The 16,308-nt window shown below is 51.0% G+C and overlaps 1 protein-coding gene across 1 annotated transcript in view; it reads right to left on the bottom strand.

Moving 5' to 3' along the window:
* POLN (DNA polymerase nu) overlaps nucleotides 1-16,308 on the bottom strand; it is a 94,720-nt gene that overhangs the window by 54,425 nt on the left and 23,987 nt on the right. The window contains exons 5-9 of the mRNA XM_059677374.1: nucleotides 14,423-14,535; nucleotides 9,731-9,888; nucleotides 6,808-6,876; nucleotides 6,243-6,303; nucleotides 5,328-5,392 (exon numbers count right to left, since the gene is read on the bottom strand). Of these exons, the coding sequence (XP_059533357.1) occupies nucleotides 5,328-5,392; nucleotides 6,243-6,303; nucleotides 6,808-6,876; nucleotides 9,731-9,888; nucleotides 14,423-14,535 (466 nt within the window). The remainder of the gene's footprint in view (nucleotides 1-5,327; nucleotides 5,393-6,242; nucleotides 6,304-6,807; nucleotides 6,877-9,730; nucleotides 9,889-14,422; nucleotides 14,536-16,308) is intronic.

The following is a 16,308-nucleotide window of genomic DNA, read 5'->3' as shown; positions in this document are numbered from 1 at the left end:
GGGCAAAAGCTGAATAGACATTTTCCCAAAGAAAATATACGAATGGCAAATAATCACAGGAAAAGATTCACATCACGAATAAGTAGTGAAATGACAATCAAAACTACAATGAGACCCCCCTCACATGCTTAGGATGGCTGCTATAAAAGAACAGAGACCACGGGCTGGCGAGGGTGTGGGGAAACTGGAGCCCTTATTCCCTGTGAAAAATGCACGGTAGCTCCTCAGAAAACTGAAGACATAATGACCACAAGATCTCGCCGCTCGTTTCTGGGTGCATACTCCAAAGAGGGGAGAGCAGGGGCTCTAAGGGATCCGCGTGCCCCCCGTTCACAGCAGCCACTGACTGATGTCCGGTTACAGAGAATGCGTACGTGTCTACCATGGAGTATTACGCAGCCTCAGAAAGGAAGGAAGCCCTGCCACGTACAACGTGGATAAACCTCAAGGATGTTCTATGCAGTGAATCAGCCATTCACAAAAGGGCAAACTGATTCCGCTTACACAAAATACTTTAGAGAGTCACAATTATAGAGACAGGGAGTGGGTGGTGGTTACCAGGGGCGCACGGACCCCTCTGGGGGAAGAGGGAGTTAGTGTTTAATGGGAATAGTTTCAATTTCACCAGATGAAAGCAGTTATGGGGATGGCTGGCGGGCTGTGCACCATGTGAGTGTATGTAACACCACTGAGCTGTGGTGTTAGAAATACTTGAAATGAGAAATTTATGTTAAGTGTATTTTATCACAATAAATAAAAAAGATTTGTACCATTCACAGATATGTAATTTATTTCTTTTCTTTAATTCATTATTTTTTTAAAATATATTTTTACTGATTTCAGAGAGGAAGGGAGAGGGATAGAAACATCAATGATGAGAGAGAATCATTGATCGGCTGCCTCCTGCTCGCCCCCCACAAGGGATCGAGCCCACAACCCAGGCATGTGCCCTGACCAGAATCGAACCTGGGACCCTTCAGTCCACAGGTCGACGCTCTATCCACTGAGCCAAACAAGCTAGGGCTGAAATTTATTTCTTAATTTAAAAGTCCATAAAAAGAAAAATAAGTTCCAGGTGTATTTTATAAACCTAAATGCAACAGAGAATGAAAATATAACACATGAGAATACTTCATGAGCTTGCAGTAAGGAAAGATTTCTTAAACGGATGCAGAAAGCACTAGTCATAAAGAAAAAGGGCTGAGATTACACCACATTAAACATTAAGAATGTCTGTCATCAAAAGACACCATCATGTGAGTGAAAGAGTAAGAACCCAGCTTGTAACCAGAATATATCAAGACGTCCTATTAATCAGTGAGAAAGCAAAACCCTTAGTACACAAATGGGTGGGAAACTTGGCCAGATCCTTCACCAAAGAGAAACTCCTCACAGCTGCTGGTGACACGAGAGGCTGTCCAACCTCGTTAATTGTCAGAAACATAGAAACCAAATCGTCACGAGGCAGCACACCCTCCCCAAACGTCTGCTATAGATAGAGCCCGAGGGCGGGAGGGGATGCGCAGCGACAGGCCTGTGTGCCCTGGCGGGCGAGACGCTGGAACAGTGAGCTGAGCAGTGCCATCCCGGCGCCCCGGCGCCCAGCAGCCCCTGCTTTATGCCCCAGGGACACACTCAAGGGGGCAGTGCGGTTGGTAATGACTGCAAACCCCATACCCATCAGCAGCGGGGCAGACCGGCACGGGGACCACAGCACCGAGTGGCGCGGGGCCGCTGCGTGAAAGCCGCCGGGCACGGCCATCACCTGCCGTTCAGAAGGCAGCCAGGCACAGCGCTCGGCGCGCTGGACAGCCTGCACAGAGCAGCACACTGTGATGGCTGCAAATGCCCGGAGGAGCGACGCTGGGCAGCAGCCAGCGCTCTGACGGGAAAGGGCACCCAGGGCTTCTGGACGGTCTGTGCTGTGACCGAGAAGACAGTCATACCGACGTTTCTGTGTTTTGTGAGTTTTGCACATTAAATGTTATTGTTTCCAATACCAAACACTCCATAGGAGAGCCGAGCAGCCTCTAACACCTACGGTCTATATTCAAATAGGCAGGGGGAACACTGGCGCTCTGTTCCTGGTACAGCCAGTAAGAAGCCAGAAACGTCAAGGCCAATGCTTTTCCAGCAAGAGCCGAACGGAGTCTGCTGGGTCAGCAAACTCTTTGCCAAACAGTTGTCGGCTCACTTAAGCAAGCCTACTAATTAGAATTTAGTATTGATGTTTCCCATAATTAATCTCAATGCTCCACACTATCTTCAGGATATCCAAATAAACAGTTTTCGTTAAAGGAACTGACGGGGCCCTGGCCGGTGGCTCAGTGGGCCGGAGCGTCATCCCATACACCAAAACATCTCGGGTTCAATTCCCGGCCAGGATACATAACTGGGTTTCGGGTTCGACCCCTGGTAGGGGTGAGTATCCGGGGAGGCAACTGATAGATGTTTCTCTCTCCCCCTTCCTCTCTCTCTCAAATTAGTAAAAACATATCATGGGGGGAGGATTAATATATAAATAAAAAGAACTGAAGTGGAGCCCTAGCCGGTTTGCTCAGTGGATAGAGCCTGCAGACTGAAGGGTCCTAGGTTCGATTCTGGTCAAAGGCACATCCTGGGGTTGCAGGCTCTATCCCCAGTAGGGGGCATGCAGGAGGCAACTGATCAATGATTCTCTCTCATTGATATTTCTCTCTCTCCCTTCCTCTCTGAAATCATTAAAAATGTTTTTTTTTTTAATTTTTGTTTGTTTTTTTTAAAAGAACTGAAGTGGAACACTTTCTTATGCATCATCATGCACTCCTCTGTATTATTTTATTGTTCACTGTTAGACCTTGTGTTTTTCCTTTTTTAAAGAATCCAAGATGGGAGAAACCAAGATGGCAGCATAGGTAAACACCAGAGTTTGCTGCCTCACACAACAACTAAAAGACGGACCGGACATCATCCAGAACCACAGGATGGCTGGCTGAGTGGAAATTCTATAACTAGAAGGAAAGAGAAAAGCATACCGAGACTTAGAGGAGGCGCAGTGCGGAAGTAAAATACTAAGGTACAGAGGCGCACGTGGAGCGGGCTGGAGGCTGAGGGCACGGTTGTCTGTTTCAATCAGGAGGGAGTCTCAGGCTCTGAGCTCCAGTTCCGGGTGAGTCTTTGGGGACCCAGACTCATACGGGAGAAGCGGGACTGTCTGGCATCGGTCGGAACTCGAGGGCAGCTTTCTCTTGGAGGTGCTTGCAGCGATTACCGGGACACTGAGAAGCGAAGCCTCTGAGGGCAGGACTGAGAGCAGCCATAACTGCTCGCACCACCCTGTTGATCCTGTGAGACCCGCCCCGCCCAAGCCCCGTGAGGAGGCTTTTGCTGGGTGGCCTCAGGCAGAGGCTAGATTAGCACCTCCCTAGAGATCCAGGAGCTGGTGTGCCCGGTGGTCAGAGTGGGACCATCCAGTTTGCAGCTCTTTGGATCCATAAAGGACACACTCAGGGGGCAGTCTCAGTGAGCAACAAAGCCCCACTGAAGCAAGTCTTGCCCAGGAGGGGTGTCTCCAGCACAGAAGTTCTTCCACTGCAGACACAGCTGATTCTCACAGCCAATTGGCCTGGAGGTCAATTCCTCCCAGTGATCCTACAACAATCAAGGCTTAACTACAAGACTGTGCACAAAGACCACAAAGGGGTGCACCAAGAGTGTCCTCCTCAGGTAATTGGGGAAGCTGAACCACTGGGACCAAGAGGACACTTAGCACAGAAAACCACTTTATCAACACAGGGAAGCATAAAAAAATGCGGAGAGAAAGAAACAGGACACAAATGACAGAAATGGAGTAAAGCAAACTACTGGATATAGAGTTCAAAACCACACTTTTATGGTTTTTCAAGAACTTTCTAGAAGCCACCGATAAATTTAGTAAGACCCTCGAAAAGACTGGTGAGACCGCCGATAAATGTAGTGAGATCCTCGAGAAATCTAGTCAGACCTTCGAGGTTATGATAAAGGACCAACTAGAAATTAAGCATACACTGACTGAAATAGAGGATATTATACAGACTTTCAACAGCAGACTAGAGGATCGCAAGAATCAAGTCAAAGATTTGAAATACGAAGAAGCAAAAAACACCCAACTGGAAAAGTAAAATGAAAAAAGAATCCAAAAATACGAACATAGTGTAAGGAGCCCCTGGGACAGCTACAAGCGTACCAACATCCGAATTATAGGGGTGCCAGAAGAAAAGAGAGAGCAAGATATTGAAAACCTATTTGAAGAAATAATGACAGAAAACTTCCCCTACTTGGTGAAAGAAATAGACTTACAAGTCCAGGAAGCGCCGAGAACCCCAAACAAAAGGAACCCAAAGACGACCACACCAAGACACATCATAATTAAAATGCCAAGAGCAAAAGACAAAGAGAATCTTAAAAGCAGCAAGAGAAAGAAAGTCAGTTACCTACAAGGGAATACCCATATGACTGTCAGCTGATTTCTCAACAGAAACTTTGCAGGCCAGAAGGGAGTGGCAAGAAATATTCAAAGTGATGAATACCAAGAACCTACAACCAAGATTACTTTATCCAGCAAAGCTATCATTCAGAACGGAAGGTCAGATAAAGAGCTTCACAGATAAGGAAAAGCTAGAGTTTATCACCACCAAACCAGGATTAGATGAAATGCTGAAAGGTATCCTTTAAGAAGAGGAAGAGGAAGAAGAAGGTAAAGATACAAAATATGAACAACAAATACGCATCTATCAACAAGTGAATCTAAGAATCAAGTGAATAAATAATCTGATGAACAGAATGAACTGGTGATTATAATAGAATCAGGGACATAGAAAGGGAATGGACTGACTATTCTTGGTGGGGAAAGGGGTGTGGGGGATGCGGGAAGAGACTAGACAAAAATCGTGCACCTATGGATGAGGACAGTGGGTGGGGAGTGAGGGAGGAGGGTGGGGTGGAAACTGGGTGGAGGGGAGTTATGGGGGGAAAAAAGAGGAACAAATGTAATAATCTCAACAATAAAGATTTAATTAAAAAAGAAAAAAGAATCTAAGAAACCCATGACTTCCCCTCACCAAACTATAGGGGGCAATGTCCTTGCAAGAACCACGCTTGAGAAGGTCGCTGAGGGCCCATGGAGCCCGGTGCACGGCCTCTCAGGGGAGCAACCAGATGCAGCGTGTGTTCACCCTCCTCCTGCGGCACTCCTGCGGTCAGAGAGGAGCACTCGGCCGGGGGCTGGAAGCGAAGGGGAGCTGCCCTGCGCCTGGGGAGCAGCTGGTCAAGAAGCAGAGCAACCTGCAGAGGGTCTCCCAGTGACGTACCCCGAGGAGCGCGGAGGTCCTCTCCAAGGCTTCCGTGTTCACCCGAATGCGGTGGCTTTCCATCACTGGGTCCCAAACCAAAGCAAAGCATCTGCGTCAATGACTCGTTCTGTGAGACGCGGGGCAGGGAGCGAGCCGCATCCCTGAAGACGGTAGTGCTGCCAGTGCAGCTGCGAGCACACTCCGCCAAGTGTCCCTTAGGGCCAGCAGTGGTGGCTGTGGGCGTGGGACACGCGCTGGATGGAAAGCTGCGCCTGCCGTCAGGGCGCTGGGCGGGGCTCCGCTCTGCTCCCCAGCAGGGCCAGTGTGGAGGGCCTGCCGCAGATCCCCGGGGCAGGGTGGGGAACCCTTTTCCTGCCAAGGGCCATGTGGATATTTATAACATCATTCCCGGGCCGCACAAAATTATCAACTTAAACGTTAGCCTGCTCGTTTGGTCAAACATTTACTAGTAATTAACTGACCCTCAGCCTTGGCAGGGCCAGACCAAACGACTTCACGGGCCTTCTATGGCCCGCGGGCCGGACGTTCCCCACCCCTGCTCTAGGGGGTTCTCATGCAGGGTAAAGGACAGCACCCCAGGACCCCACAACTACTGACATGCAGGCTCTGCCCCATGAGGCTGCTCTCAGGATCGAGGGACTCAGGAGGGCGGTGGTCCCTGGGCCAGGGCACCCAGATCCAGACAATACAAAAGAGACCCATAGGACCGGACGTCAGAACCGCCTGGTCCCTCTACACCAGAGGTGATGCGGCCCAAGCCCCCGTTACAGGAAGGGAAATAAAGGGCTGGCCACCTCGTCAGGGCCGTGTGACCCTTACCTGCCCCGAAATAAGCTCAGAGAGAGTCGTCCCCAAACAATGTAAAGAACTTTCTCTAGAAAGAGGCCTGTGCATCAGCTTCAGGTAGCTTACCTGCCAAAATGGGTATCAGAGGAAGCTCCAAGGTACAAAACAGCTGCCATAAACCGTAAGCCTGTCTCACAGGAGGAAACATTCTTGCTATGGAGGCTGCATGTCGCTCAGCGGCCTCCCACCCCTCTGAGCGCACCGGGCTCCTCCTCAGCGGACGGGCTGGCCTCCCACCCAGGAGCCCCCTCCCCCTCAGGTGCCCTACTGTATCGCCCAGACCTGCTGGGACCGTGAGAAACAGGAGAACGCGCCCACTCCCCGTTTCCCTTCATCTTTCTCATTTCTATGTGATCTGGCATTGGTGGACTTTTAGACTTCCTTTGCCACGTTCACCGCAGCACTAGAAATGCTACGATTGCTGTCGACCCACAGAGAACATTCAGGAACTTCAGGTCTCATCAGCTGGACTACCGTTTCCTGAGGGAAGGAGGGTAATATGGCCTCAGGACTCGGCGTCATGTGCTGCATATCCCACACGGCGGGCACTGCTCCTGCGCGTGTGGGTGCAAATGCCAGGCAGTGGACGGCAGTGGGCAGAGCGCCGCCCCAGAAGCTACAACACGCTTGCCTTCAGCTGAGAACAGAGGTCCATCGTAAGCCTGTGGAGGACCCTCAGGTTCGCACATACATTCTGATTCTGTAAAAGACCAAAAGAATGAAAAATTAGGCAACCTTGGCTGAAATGATCGTCACAATCTAGGAAGTAACACAACCCACGGGAATGCTTGCTGGCAGCTGTCACACATCTGTGGCGTCACCCACCAATGACTCCAAGTAGACGGGCCCCATGCTGAGGAACGCACTTCCTATTGGGCCAATGCAAGCTTCTGGCCACCGGACACTTCCTCCTCAACCCAATCTCCCCCTCATCCCAGAGGCATGAGGCACAAGGAAGCCCAACATGTGAGGAGTACTGGGTGGCAGAGACAGGAGGACGCGGCCTGGCCTCGGGCTCCACACCCCCACCCCCCACGAGGGAGCAGAGGGAACAGAGGAGCCATGCCGCCATCCAGTTCCTGCCATTCTCACCCGGGTCCACACACAGGGGCCCGGGAGGGGGACAGAGTCTGTGTTCAACTGAAACAGGCTGGTGGGATGAGCCACAGCGCCCCCACCTGTCTAATTCTCCTTCCTGCCGCCTAGACGCTGGGTGGGTTGGCCTGGTCTCTCTGGTCTGGGCCCCATGGTAGATGAGGCAGGGCTGGGTTACAACTGGGTGGGAGGGAGCACTAGGAGTGCTTCCATGACCACTTCTCAGCCACCGCCTGGCAGGTGGCCACACTGCTGCCTGCATGAGCGTCTACACGGCATGCTGACCAGGGCTCCCTCTCCAAGCAGTTCCCAACCCGAAGCTCCGCGGACCAGCTCCAGCTCCATGGGGGCCCAGCCCCCACACCTCCTCCTCCTCCTCCCTGGGACCCTGCTGCTCCCCTCCAGGAGCCACTCCTCTCCTGATTCCTGACTCCCCCCTCCCCCACCGAGCTGTCCCGCCCCTGACCCTCCCTGAGCTGTCACAGCCCCTGAGAACAGCTCTGCCTCGCCCACCTGCGAGCAGTGCAGGTTCCACAGTGGCCGTGGTTGGACAATAGGACAAGGCAGCTCCTGAGGGGCTGGTGCGGGTGAGGCCTGGGGGAGCTCCGGGTGGGACTGGAGGGTGCGGGCCACAGGCTGGGGGGCTGAGAGGACCAGCCCACAGCGGGTCAGGGAAAGGCAGGCCCTCTGGGCTGGCGCTCTGTTCCCGCAGCCACTCCCTCCCCAACTCATTCCTTATAGGAGAAGGGACCCAGACCCGAGGGTCCGAGATCCCCGCTGTGAACCGTGGCCTCCCTGACCCGGGAGAGGCATCTGCACTGACCTTCCTGTCCCCTGCTCCCCCCGGAAGAGGGACTGAGCCTGGGGTGGATCTCAGTACTAGGATCTCAGCTCTGTCTGGGGCCAGCATGGGATCTGGGAGGACTGCTCATCTCATGCCCTCCCTCCCCTCCACCGGCCAAACCTGTGACACAGTGACAGAAGGGACATGTGACAGAGTGGGTTCACTGGCCCGGCCTGAGGCTCCGGCTCCCTGGGTCTTCGGAGCCACCTGGCTCCTGTCCCCAAGGCCTGAGTCTGCTTCCCTCCGGGAGTCTGTGATCGACCCCGCAGCCCTCTGACAAATGCTTTAATTAGGGGACAGTGAGCCCCCGTGAGACACAGTCTGTGGGACGAAGGGCAGGAAGTGAGCATCCCCGGCTCCAGGTGGTAGGCACGGCAGGCTCACACCACCACCAGCTCCCCAGGTTGCCACCTCAACATCGGTGCCTTCCCCGCCCCCCCAAACCCTCAGCATGTTCTTCTAGTCGTGCTTTTGATAGGGGCAGAAATAGAATACTGGGGACCAGCTATAGCTGTAAGAAATATTAATCATGCTCTGTTAACTGTGATTGTCTTGTTCTGATTAAAGAAGCACATTCTAACCTGGCCGGGGGGGTTGCACGTGGGACCTGGGAGCTCACCTGGAAATGCAGCCCACTCTCCCCATCTGGGAGCTGCCTGTTATCATGGAAACATTAACCACCTTGCAGAAGCCAGAATCACCTGTCCTTTGCAGACCCCCAGCCTTTGCAGACCCCCAGGCACCTGTAAACTGCCCACGTGGCACACCCTTTTGCCTACTCCCCATGTAACCTTTGTCCCTACCCAATATAAGCAGCTGGCTTGTGGGGAGGGCAGAGCAAGTTTTTGTGCCTGACCTGCTGCTCCCCATGCGGCCGGCAGTTTTGGAATAAACACTCATATAGGATTCAACCCTGTCTCTGCTTTAATTGGCTCAAGTAGTGACAGCAGCCGGACCCACTGACTGTCCGGTTCCAGTTCCTCACTATTGGGTGCATCTCCAGAGGCGGCCGTGGACTGCGGAGTGGCCGCCTGGGCCCTCTGCCGCAGCTGCCGCCTCACTGGCGCTAAGAATGTATAAACAAGCAGCTCTGCTCCCGGAGCAGGCGACTCCCTGACACCAGAGTCCATTGGGAAGGTCACCCCGCGAATGGTTTTCCCAGGAACAGTTTCACGAAGGAGCAGAAATCGCTGTCCTTATTCATATCTACCCGAAACGCCAGGGCACCAAGCATCTGGGCCGCATAAGTCAAAGCGAACAGCAGCGACATTCTTTTTAGTGTTGGGCTATCTCTGAAGTCTGTAGAAAGAGTTTCTTTAGGAAAAACTAGGGCTGTATTGCCCTGGCAGGTTTTTCTCAGTGGTTAGAGCATTGGCCTGTGGACTGAAAGGTTGCGGGTTCAATTCCCATTTAAGGGACATTCTGTTGCCTGTTGGTTGGGGGAGTGTGCAGGAGGTAACCCGTCGATGTGTCTCTCTCACATCAATGTTTCTCTCTCCCCTTCCTCTCCCCTCTCTTTCACTCTCTAAAACATCAATGGGAAAAATACCCTCAGGTGAGGATTAAAATTAGGGTTGTATTAAAGTTGATAAAATCTTATCTGAAAACAACTCACCACAGCATTTCTTGAGGAATTCCCGTACGTGCTGCTCACTTTCACCGTGATGGCGTCTCCGAAGGATTTCGCCACTAAATCCTCAAAGGAGGGTGCGGCCTCACGAGGATCTATAAGCCAAGCGGCGATCCTAGGGTCCAGCCCGACAAAGCCAGCCACTGAGGGGAGAGAGCTCATTCAGCCGTGACAGGATAGAGGCACTTACTTCTCTCTGCTTTACACGTTTCTCACGGTTCAGATGAATGAGCATAATTTCACCACCCCTCAAGTTCCAGGGCTAAGGACCACGCGACGCTCTGTCAATACCAAGGAATTCGGAACCTTGGATAAGTGGCCTTCACAAGCCCAGGTCCCACAGGGCCACTCTCATGGGATTTGATCCCAAATGCCCAGAGGCGTGGAGACTCCACACTAACTTGGATTTGGATCTCTCAAACGTTAAAAGAGATCAAAGTCAGAATCCTCAGCCACACTTCCTGCCTCCTTTCTCCCCTTTCCCGCCTGCTCCCAAGCTTCTCACTGCCCCAGGCACCCCGCAGCCTTCCTACTTGTCAACGTAACCACTCTTTCCGAGCCTCCCCTCCTCCAGCCTCTGGCCTCTCGCCCGGCTGCCTTCCCAGGCCATCCCGGACCCTGCATGGCATGGCATCGGGGTGTTCAGGAACCCAAGTATCCTGGGCAGCAGGCAGAGCGGTGAGGAGCTGCCTGAGCACACAGCTTCGCCTTCTGGGTAGGCGGGCACGGCGGGCAAGGACAAGATGCCCTGCCCGACACCCTGTGGCAGCTGGATGTGTGAAAAGAGCAGCGAGACCAGCCTGGGGGCCTGGGAGGTCATGTCCCCCAAGTGTTAGCTTCCCCTCTGAAAACCGGGGGCAGAGTCCTGTGTGTATGTGCGAGACACGGGAAGGTGCTTTTTACAAAGCAAGGGCGGCACCTGCTACATAGGTACATTTTTGTACCGGAGTGTTTTAGGCACAGAGGGGGGTTACACAGGGCTGGGAAGCTGATAAATTAAGAAACAGATCTGAACCCTCAAGGATTGCTTTTCAGGTTCCGTTAACGCTTTAACTGTGCTATACAAAAATAAGGCCTTGCCTTTAAGCAAGCTGAGTCTTGGGTCACATCACACTGGGTGTGTCTTCTGGCGTCCGCACACTGTGCTCGGCTAAGAGACTGATATTCACCTGAGCAGCCAGCCCTGGCGTCTGTGCTGCCGCCTGGGAAGCCTCTCACGCTGAGGTCTGGAGCTCTGGGCGAGAAAGGCGGCAGTCACGCTGGCTGCCTGCCCCCAAGCCAGCTGGGCATGACCTTACCTCACAGTGGCTGGTAATATAACTGATTTCCTAGGGCTTTTTCATTCTATTTGCCTTCTCAAAGCTCTATTATTCCAAAACTAAGGCTTCTCACCCACATGTCTTTTGGAAAACCCTTGGGGGAGTCTGAGAGTGCTGGAATAGTGGGGTCTGGTCCCTATAAACTCCTGTACCGAGTAAACTGAAGCCTGCCAGGATAAACCCCACACGGGGGAGAAAATGCCAGGACTTGAAGAAGAAATGCCAACAAAATAGACTTTAAACAAACTAAGAAAATAATAAAATCTATGAAAAGTAAATAAATCAGAATTAGAAATACTTAGAAAGTAGGTGACTTAGGAAAACTGAACAAAAAAATAAAAGAATTCAGGAAAGAGAAATACAAAATTTTTCAGAAATAAAAACTGGTATTACACAAAAGCAGATAAATGTAATAGATAATGACTTAATTTAAAAAAAAAAAAACAGAAAAGAGGAATTTTTAAATAAAAAAGAAATAAAGAGAAATCAACTTTAGGAGAACCAAGATGGCGGCATAGGTTAACGCCAGAGTTTGCTGCTTTGAACAACTACTTCAAAAGTGAAACCAAAAAACGGAAGGGACATCACCCAGAACCACAGGAACGCTGGCTGAGTGGAAGTCCTACAACTAGGAGGAAAGAGAAACGCACACGGACACTCAGAGGAGGCGCAGTGCTGAAGTCAAATTCTGAGGTGCGGAGTGCGCGGAGCGGGCTGGCGGCGGAGGGCGCAGTTGTTGTTTTCAATCGGGAGGGAGTCGCAGACTCTGAGCACCAGATCCGGGCGAGTCTTTAGGGACCCAGACTCAAACGGGAGAAGCGGGACTGTCTGGCTTCGGTCAGAGCGAGTGCAGCTTTCTCTCCGAGCTTTGCAGCGGGTGCTGGGACTCAGAGAGGCAGAGCCCCTGGGGACAGTACTGAGAGCCGCCATAACTGCTCTCTCCCGCCCACCCTGTTGATCCTGTGCGACCCGCCCCGCCCAAGCCCTGCACAGAGGCATTTGCCGGATAGCCTCAGGCAAAGGCTAGATTAGCACCTCCCTAGAGGACAGAAGTTCTCTCACTGCTGACACAGCTGATTCTCATAGCCACTTGGCCTGGAGGTCAAACCCTCCCTGGAATTAGCTACAACAATCAAGATTTAACTATAAGACTGCGAACAAAGACCACTAGGGGGTGCACCAAGGAAGCATAACAAAATGCGGAGACAAAGAAACAGGACAAAATTGTCAATGGAAGATATAGAGTTCAGAACCACACTTTTAAGGTCTCTCAAGAACTGTTTAGAAGCTGCCGATAAACTTAATGAGATCTACAAGAAAACTAATGAGACCCTCGATGTTATGTTGGGGAACCAACTAGAAATTAAGCATACACGGACTGAAATAACGAATATTACACAGACGCCCGACAGCAGACCAGAGGAGCGCAAGAATCAAGTCAATGATTTGAAATGCGAGGAAGCAAAAAACATCCAACCGGAAAAGCAAAATGAAAAAAGAATCCAAAAATGCGAGGATAGTGTAAGGAACCTCTGGGACAGCTTCAAGCGTACCAACATCAGAATTATAGGGGTGCCAGAAGATGAGAGAGAGCAAGATATTGAAAACCTATTTGAAGAAATAATGACAGAAAACTTCCCCCACCTGGTGAAAGAAATGGACTTACAGGTCCAAGAAGCGCGGAGAACCCCAAACAAAAGGAATCCAAAGAGGACCACACCAAGACACATCATAATGAAAATGCCAAGAGCAAAAGATAAAGAGAGAATCTTAAAAACAGCAAGAGAAAGAAACTCAGTTACCTACAAGGGAATACCCATACGACTGTCAGCTGATTTCTCAACAGAAACTTTGCAGGCCAGAAGGGAGTGGCAAGAAATATTCAAAGTGATGAATACCAAGAACCTACAACCAAGATTACGTTATCCAGCAAAGCTATCATTCAGAATTGAAGGTCAGATAAAGAGCTTCACAGATAAGGAAAAGCTAAAGGAGTTCATCACCACCAAACCAGGATTAGATGAAATGCTGAAAGGTATCCTTTAAGAAGAGGAAGAGGAAGAAAAAGGTAAAGATACAAATTATGAACAACAAATATGCATCTATCAACAAGTGAATCTAAGAATCAAGTGAATAAATAATCTGATGAACAGAATGAACTGTTGATTATAATAGAATCAGGGACATAGAAAGGGAATGGACTGACTATTCTTGGGGGGGAAAGGGGTGTGGGAGATGGGGGAAGAGACTGGACAAAAATCGTGCACCTATGGATGAGGACAGTGGGTGGGGAGTGAGGGCGGAGGGTGGGGCGGGAACTGGGAGGAGGGGAGTTATGGGGGAAAAAAAGAGGAACAAATGTAATAATCTGAACAATAAAGATTTAATTAAAAAAAAAAGAAATAAAGAGATTGAAAATAGATTCTAGATAAAGTGGTAAATATGAAAGACAAGAAGAGTTAACATATGAATAGGAGTTCAAACCTCACAAGAAAGATGAACAACCACCAGGATGTAGCTCCTGATTGGACACACCACTACAGAGGTCAGGGTTAGAGTCAGGGTCAGGGTCGGGTCAAGCTCTGTGTTATGCAGCAGCCTTGCCCTCCAGAAATCCAGCGAGAATCTGACCCAGCCTCTGGATCTAGCTGCCAATTTACAAGAAAGAGAGCGGAGAGGGGAGCATGTTAATTGGCAAGAAGGGGATGTAATTGCCAAGTCCAGACTGTGGGAAATCCCCAGGACAAGCAAGCTGGTTCCATCATCAACGACAAAATAACTGCAAGGATCTAAAACAGAGAAGAGAACATACAGAGTAGAAGAGACTTAAGAAATATATTGCACCTATCTCAGGAATGGCTCCCAATTCAAACAAACTGTAAAAAACAAAGACAGACAGAAGTATTTAAGGACAACTGGAAAGTGCAAACACTGCCTGAATGTCTAATAATATTAGAAGATGATTGCTAATGTGTGGGAGATCACAGTGATGGCATCATCTCAGAAATGACAGCCTCGTATCTCGGTCACGTGCTGAACCATTTCAGGCAATCTGCATCATGCTTGGGGTCACGTCGCAGTAACCTAGGGCGGGCGCAGGCAGTGTGGGCCGTGAGAGGAAAGAAGGCGGGAGGCGTGTGATTGTTGACGAGGGGGGCCTGCTGTTTCCACAGCACCTCTGACCGGCGGTGTGGGTCTCCGCACCAACTCCTCCAGCTCTCGGTGGGCACCTCAGCACGGACACAGCGGAGTCGGTGCGGACCCCGCAGATTCAGGGCTCAGCCCGAGACTGTTCCCGCTTCAAGCGCCAATCCCGGGTCCTGAGCTCCCGTCCCCCCACCGATCAGCCATAACTTACCGTGCTTCCAACTGCCATCATCACCCAGATACTGCAGCACGGTCCTCACAAAATCCTTAGCATTGAAACAAATCACAGGGCAGGTACATTTCAGGATCTGAAACAGCACGTTCCTAGAAGATGAAAAGACATTCACTGCCTTAGACACTAATTAAGAACTTTTACCCTGAAAAAAATATTAGTACTACTCCACTGACAGCTAGCACTTACATAGTACTAGGTGCAGGCATTCTTCTAAGGGCTTTACATACATTAACTCAAGAATCCTGTGAGGTAGGTATGACCTCTTATCTGCGTTTTATAGGTGAGGAAGCTGAGACACAGAGAGGCTAAGGAACGAGCCAAGGGGACACAGCAGTTCAGGTGAAGCCCCATGACCCACAGACAAAGACCCAAATTCCCGAGCAGAGCACACACACTCTGGGCTCCTTACAGCGGGCCCAACAGGACCGCCCAGCCCGCGCCCCCGGCACCCCCCACAAACACTCTCCCCGCGGCTCACACGGAGTCCTCTGTCCTCCATCACCAGACTCTGCCACGTCCCCTCACACTCGAGCCACAGCTCATGCTGTGCTCTTGCCTAAAATCCTCCTCCCACTTCTGCAAGCTGCTCATGCTGCTCCTGGAGGGTCTGGCCAGCTTCCCCGCAGGGAGCCGCCCCTGTGCCCCTTCTCCGCTCCTGCCCACCCAGCGGCTGCAGCGGGGACACAGCAGCTCGCCTGGAAACGCTCCCCCCATCACATCACGAGCTCCCGAACAGGCGGCTGCTAACAGCGCTGGTTTATCGAGCACTTTCCATGCGCAGATGGCACGCTACACACTTGAGAGGGACTGCTGCACTGAAACCTCCCCACAGGCCCTCAGGCAGGCATATGACCACTTACAGATAAGGAAACTGAGGCCCAGAGAGGGTAAGCCATTTTCCCAGCGTTACACATCTGGCAAGTGGCCAAGCTGAGGTCTGGGACCGGGTGTGGCTGCGCCCGGCCCAGGCTGCGGCCTCCCTTCGCGGTAACTGTGCATCAGCACGTAGTGCGGGCCTTCGGAGAGGCTGAGGGAGACAGGAACCCCAACTCAACAGCTCTGCACACTGCGCCAACAGGTAGTTATTTTGCTTGGCTGGCCTCGCAGACAGACACTTTCAGGCTTTTTGCATTTTCTTTGCACTTCACCTGGATTTCTCTTCAAGAGGGAGGAGAGGATGGTAGGGAGGGCAAAGTGCCAACAGCTCAGGCCTGGCTCCGTGGGACTTGGGAGGGGTGCCCAGGAGGAGAGCGGGGAGAGGGGAGACGGCGCAGAGGGAGCAGAGCTGGCCCAGGAGCTTCCTTTCCCGCTGATGCTCCCACACCCTGGGCACTCGCCAGTCCTTGGAGGGGCAGCTACTGACTACAACAGCCCCACTGGTGAGATGCCGGCTCGCGGATTTCTATCCTAGAAGACAAACAACTAAAGGAATACCCTGAAAGGCAAAGTGGCTAAAGCAGTGTGTTTCATAAGTCGGTTATATAAGTGGGTTATGTCACACTTGCAAACAAAAAGGCAGCTAGGATATGGAAAGGCTAGGGCTGAAGGTGAAAATGAAGGCTTGGAGTAAAACCTCAGACTGATCTATGACTACCTCTCAGTCTGTTTCCTCATCTATAAGATGGAAATAACAAGCCCTAACACACACAGTTAATATCAAGATTAAGAGAGAGCATGTATGTAAAAAGACCTTGCACGGGTATTTAATAAATGTTATTAAATTTGTATTATGCAAACATTTTTAAAAATTGATTTTAATCTCAAAGATGCTGTCGAAGACTTGGGATCATTCCACTGTATGGTATTTAAGGCAATGTTTTCATATAATTGTCCTGGACCTTACAAAAATTTAAACTCAATAC

The sequence above is a fragment of the Myotis daubentonii genome, chromosome 1, assembly GCF_963259705.1.
Source record: "Myotis daubentonii chromosome 1, mMyoDau2.1, whole genome shotgun sequence".
NCBI lineage: Eukaryota > Metazoa > Chordata > Mammalia > Chiroptera > Vespertilionidae > Myotis > Myotis daubentonii.
Note: the sequence above shows the minus strand (reverse complement) of the source record. Positions and strands in the feature narration are given on the sequence as shown.